This window comes from Sinocyclocheilus grahami, unplaced genomic scaffold (genome assembly GCF_001515645.1).
Source record: "Sinocyclocheilus grahami isolate Dianchi unplaced genomic scaffold, SAMN03320097.WGS_v1.1 scaffold7301.1, whole genome shotgun sequence".
Lineage (NCBI taxonomy): Eukaryota > Metazoa > Chordata > Actinopteri > Cypriniformes > Cyprinidae > Sinocyclocheilus > Sinocyclocheilus grahami.
The window spans coordinates 1-6,210 of NW_015511397.1; the positions used below are offsets into that span (position 1 = coordinate 1).

General features: G+C 35.3%; 1 protein-coding gene across 1 annotated transcript; it reads right to left on the reverse strand.

Annotated features, from left to right (window-relative positions):
* Window positions 1–324: 324 nt before the first annotated feature.
* On the reverse strand, window positions 325–6,142 carry slc35c2 (solute carrier family 35 member C2; the record flags this gene model as incomplete). Its single annotated transcript, XM_016263837.1, has 7 exons — window positions 5,990–6,142; window positions 5,606–5,669; window positions 3,696–3,768; window positions 2,162–2,330; window positions 1,987–2,070; window positions 675–850; window positions 325–478 (listed from the first exon to the last, which is right to left on the reverse strand). Coding segments are annotated over exons 1-7 (850 nt in total), but the record flags the coding sequence as incomplete, so codon positions are not given.
* Window positions 6,143–6,210: the final 68 nt, after the last annotated feature.

Sequence of the window (6,210 nt, forward strand, 5' to 3'; positions counted from 1 at the left end):
TTTTTTTTTTTAAATTTGCCTCCACATTTGAGTGCAACACCAACATCTCAACGATGCATAGAATAAAGTCTGCACCCTACATTTTTTCTTTTACGCTAATTTATTATACAAGGATGCATGTCAAAATATAGAACGTGTCGCTACTTAAGTTTCATCACAACCAGTAAAAATTAATTAACTCTGAAACCGCCTTTATGCCCTGATTGTTCTTAAAAAGTCTGTTTTTTAATAAATTATTATTATTATTTCATGCATTTTGTATTTTGTCTTGATGTTGTTTTGTTTGCCATTTATTGTGTAATACAAAACATTACAAATACTTACAGGCATAATCGGAATGAGTCTTACCTTTGTTGTAGTATGTTTTGAGGCCAACATGCAGTGATATGCCAGACAGACACACAGCAAAGCCCAACCAGTTGACTGTGCTCATTTTATCCCCCATGAACTCCACTGCCAGCAGCAGAGTGCACACCTCCTACAGAGAGAGACAGAGACAAAGAGAATGTCTTTGTGAAAAATATTCATGGTTTAAGGCTAATAAAGGCTTTGAAACCTAGCTAAACTGTTGACAAATGAAGAAAAACAAAACGATGAGGGTATACAAAGAGCTTCTGCAGTTTTGTTTATTACTCATAATTATGTGAAAGCAACAAAGATGTATTCTTTCTCACCTTAAAAATGCCTGCAATAGATAGCATCAGACTGGAGGTGCGGGACACCAGCAGGAACTCAGAGAAGCCCAGCCCAAATGCCAGCATTCCACCCACAGACAGAGTCACCAGAGAGTAGAGCAGGTGGGAGAGCTCACTTACCCTGAAGAGCTTCTCTGTGGTACTCACACTCAGCCCTGCTCAGTGATCACAGGATGAAGAAACAAGCAAACAGATCTGTAAGGATTGCAATGCCACTGGTAACCAAGATACATATTTTGCATGAAGTAAATGAAATTAATTTTATGACTATTCAAATTTACTCCATTGTGATTTTCATGACAAGTATTAGAGCAAAAATGATTCTTAAATTGTGACTACTATAAGTACCCATTATGGTAATATTTATTTTATTTTTTTATGTATATGGGTATATTTTTACCCACTACAACATTATAACGTCTTATTTTTTATTTTGAGGTAAAATATGGCCCTGACATTTCTTTGTGAGATTTGCACTTATGGAAGACAAAATACTAAAATACAGCTCAAATTAAAGACAGGAATCCCACACTTTCTAACCAATCAATGGCTTTGGCATTTGTTTGTGATGACTAGATGAAGATAATAATAATTAAAATTATTTTATATACCTTTTTCCTGAGTAAACGATGAGCGCCACCATTACGAATTCTAACTTCCGATTGGATGCTCGTCTGTTCCGGTCTCCTTAGGAACCCATTCAAATAATGCCCATCTGTTTTTAATATAGCTAACGTTGGCAGCTTCGTGTCATCTACACACTCATTAAACTTTGAAGAGTGAGGCACTGACAAATGACGGTAATTGCGATACTGTAAAGTGATGGCGCTATGGAGCCATGTGCTTTTTCAAAACATTTTAATAGGTTTAACATTAGATTATCAGCTTGGAATATACGCTAAATTGACTAGAATCACTGGAGACCAGAAATGCAAAGCATCCTTCCGGTTAAGAGTCAGGCGTGACTTCAGGAAAAACATCTATAGAGATCACACTCATAAAAGCAATTTCTAGGCAGCATAATATTTAACAACTGAGCATAGCTAGAAAAACAGCACTTTCAAATTGTATTAATTTCAAATGTTCCAGGCCTCAAAATCACAGTTTTGAAATACACATTATGGAACCTACACCGCTGTTTAAAAATTTGGGGTAAGGTTTTTATAAATGCTCTACAAGTCTGCATTTATTTGATCAAACATACATTAAGAACAGTAATATTGTAAAATGTTATATTTATTTATTTTTTAATACATTTTAATATATACAAAAAAACTGGTGTCAGACTGACCCTCATTAAGAAGAAACAGAGGAAAGAGGCCAAGGAACATGAGAGGCTGCAGATGGTACATAGTGTCTATGGGGTTCTGAAGGCCTGTGTGGCAAAGACAAGGACATAAGAGTCACGAGAATTCACCACTTCACCATACAGACCGGCGAACACAGTTCATAACATGTTGACTTACCAAGCTCTGCTTTCTGCATGAGCACTTGAGTAAGAGTCCAGCGGATCCCTCCGATGAAAGAGGCCAACAGGACCATGATGAAACCCTCCAGATTAAACTGAGTGGACTTCAGAGTGAACATGAACAGACCACTGGCTATCAGCAACACCACGAGGATAAGGAATGGGTTCTGTTAGGTTAAAAAAAAAAGTCAAGTCAAGTAAATACATCAACAGAAAATAAAATTGCATTCATGAATTTTAATGGTATCTTTAATGCAGCTAAAATCAAAAGTGAACATGAACTGGTTTATAATGGCTTCCTGTTACAATTGATTTTTACCCTCTTAAATCACCTAACGGCTTGGCAACTGCATGTATTACTGATTGTTTGCTATTAATGTTCCAGCACAACTCCCAGAATATGTGAAACTTTTAAAGTGCCAAAACTGGAGAGGAATCATACAGTTTTTACGCATTTATGAAACACTGCTTTATTTTCCTTTCCTTTCTTTATTTTGTTTAATATTTTTCTTGATGTTGTTTAAATTTTAATAGTCTATGCTTCATTTGAAATGTAGTAATCACCCTTTCTCTTTCCAGTCTGCACAGTTTTTTTCAAACACCATTCTCAAAGTGAACTTTTGCTTGTATGCTGTTATTTCTGTTTTATTTTGTGGTATATGCAAGCAATGACGGAGTGTCGTAAAACTGAAAGCCATTCAAAAGCAGTGATTTATCTATTTTATGGTTTATGATATTTTGTTTTTGGCTAGTAGAAATTCTAAATGGCTGGTAACTTAAATATTTGTAGCCAAATTGGCTTCTGAGTAAAAATAAATATATGTATGCCTGATTTATAATCGAGACTTCATCTGACAAAATCCCCATAACCATAAGATAAAGACAATAGCTGTGCTGTGATTTTGGCTATATTTATATGTTATCTGTTCACTAAGGGAAAAAGTTAGAAGCAAAAGAATGTCTTTTTGGCTAATACATTAGGCGAGCTAACTACTGCTCAGCTAAACACAGAAACATCTATCAAGATAAACACACTCACTGGCAAAAATAAATAAATTGGGTTAACATCTCACATGCAGTTTTCTCACAGTGTGACCTCTCAGAAAAACTCTCACAGCATATTTATTAAAGAGCATTTTAACAGTCCTTTAACATGATCTAAAAACGTCTAATCTAAAATGTCTGCTGTTAAAACATATGCCATCATCCTTCACCACAGTTGGAATGCACTCTCTTTAAAATGTCTAAATGTACTTTAACCGTCACACTCTATAACATGCCGTTCTCTAGTCCGGGGGTGATAATGATTATATGCGCACATACATAGAGATCAGCCAGTTCAACAAAGTTCACATGAAAAAATGTCTTATTAAATACTGCACATTGCTGCCTATGGCTAACTTAATGCATCTTGATGTGGCCTTTATGTAAGTAAAATATATGCTTAATGGGTCTGAACTAAAAATAGCTTCCTTTGAACATTAGCTTCCTTTAAGTCCTTTATTCAAGAATTGAGTGTATTTCACACTTACCGGCTCCTCCAGTTTGAAGACCAGAGAGAAAAAGAGAATGAAGAGAACAGCTGAAGACTTGGTCATGGTGTACCTAGAAGAAACCCCAAATTCCCAAGTAGTTTTAATTTAACTTGCTTTTCCTAAAGCAAACACCAGTGTTTGTAGGTCAAGTGCTCAGGTTTTAAGACTGGAATACACTACATGACTACTGCATTGATTTTGCCCCAATTTGTAGTCTGGAGGAGTTGAAATTAATTGCTAAAAGTCAGAGCCTGTCTGCAGATTTTGGGTAATCGGTGTTGACAGATTTCACAGAAAATAATGTAGAGAATGAAGGGAAGACAGATTTTTAAGCTTCAGGCTTTGATTTCATCCAGAAAATAATAAATGATTTTAGAACACATATTGTTTTCATATAACATTCATCTCCTAGCAACGAGCTGCCCAGTAAGCATTTACAAAGATGATACGTGAGAAAAAAAATTGTGATTCATCAAATTATGTAAGAAAAAGAGTCCAACGAGACATGTGTAGCAAACTGGTTGCCAGGAACAACACTAATACATTTATATATTTTTATCATTTTAACAGTCACTGCATAATCCCATGACTGATTCAATCAATTAAGTATGCATTTAATTAAATATGCATTTACAAATAGACAGCACATCTACATGTAAGACTAACAATATATATGAAATGTTTGAATGAAGTCTGTGGCTGTGTTCAAAATGGCATACTTGCTAACTGCTTACTGCCCAGTACACAGTATATACTGCCTACTATTTTTTAAGAATAGTGTGTGAAACAGTATACAATAAGCAACAAAATGTTTCAGAGTAGTATGCTACCGTGTTGTCAGATGACAAAAAATGATCCTTATTAATTCAGCACAGCTGTTGAGGTAGTTACCTTACAAATAAATGTGTGAACCATTCTTTTTACAAAGGCTTGTTAATAATTATGCATACTAGTAAACAATGCTGTATTGCCCAATTGAACACATCTCATAATTAATTAACTTAACATGCTGAACAGAACTGGATCAACACTAAGCTGTCTTTAACTGAACAATATTTTCTTTTTGGCAGTTACACTTAGTGGAAAAAGCAATATATTCTAGTTACACTAAGTGCAAATAATGATACGTTTTGTTTGTTTATTTATATATTATATTACTACAATATTATTGTTATTTAATATCTTTGAAACAATCTGTACTGGTATAAAGTGCTATAGCGATACCGGTGACGTCATTTGATTTGATCGGAAATGTGCTGTAGAAATTAAGCTACAATTTATGGCCTTCTAACGATATTGTTTCTAGATACAGAGCAATAGTTTGTAGTTTACAGTAATATGTATATACATATAAAAGTGTTACATTTATAATTACTATCCCCCGTCTCCAGTTCACTCACAATTTGAATATGAAACGTTACATGGAGCGAGTTGCGTTCTGGAAAACAGTATCCCATGCACTTGTCTTGTGAATACATCAAATTTAAACAAATGTAGCAGGTAATCCGGGAATTCCATGCATACAGAAAATTCACATACTATTCACATTATACACACTGCATACTGCAATAAAGTAGGAGTTTTATGGTAGTATGCCATTCTGAACACTGCTTGTACTTGTACTGATTTCAGTGTACTTGAGTTATATTTAGCAGATTCTGGCATTTGCCAGATAGTAGGTCATCCGGGTATTCCATGCATACAGAACATTTGCATACTATGCACAGTGTACATTCTGGATACTGCAGAAATAGTAAGAGTAGTATGACACAATGGCATTTCGAGCACAGCATGTACGTCTGTACTAGAACTTAATGTTAAGGGATGTTTTATGTTTGAGAATTAAGAATAAAAGTCTGCCTTGCAAACACTATAAAATCCAATCTCTCAGGTAATAGCATGCTTACAAACTAATAGTGATGAAAAGGAAGCTCCAGTTGGACAATCCGATATCCAGCGTTGTTGCCAGGGCTGATGGACACAGACAAACAGTTGTACACATATTACTGTATGATGAATCATTGTCTAAGCATATACTGTACATCATAAATCATTCTATGCTTAAACTTGAATAATGGGCTTGTGGACAAGATTCCAGAATACTCGAGCAGAGATCAACTAGATTCGCTAAATTCAATCAGTGTGGACTTCACCCACCCAAACTGTGTGCTGGATAGAAAAGATAACAGGTCTTATCTCCTCAGCTACCATTATGGAAAACATTCAAACACATTTTTGGTCTTTGGACTCACTGAAGAATTTTTTCCCAAAACAAACAAAAAAAATCTTACCTGTCGGGGCCACTTTAGAAAGGTAAACCTTCCAGGGAAGTGTCACTCGAGGCTTTCCCGTCCAGCATTGCATGGCAAAGCGTGTCAGTGTGGAGAAACTGAAAATGATTACGAGATGGACCAGCGTCATGAACAGAGGAAAGTGGAAGTCCTGAGACAGATAAAAAAAAATTAAACTTAAAATTATACAACACAAATGGACAAAAATACGTGTTCTTTTC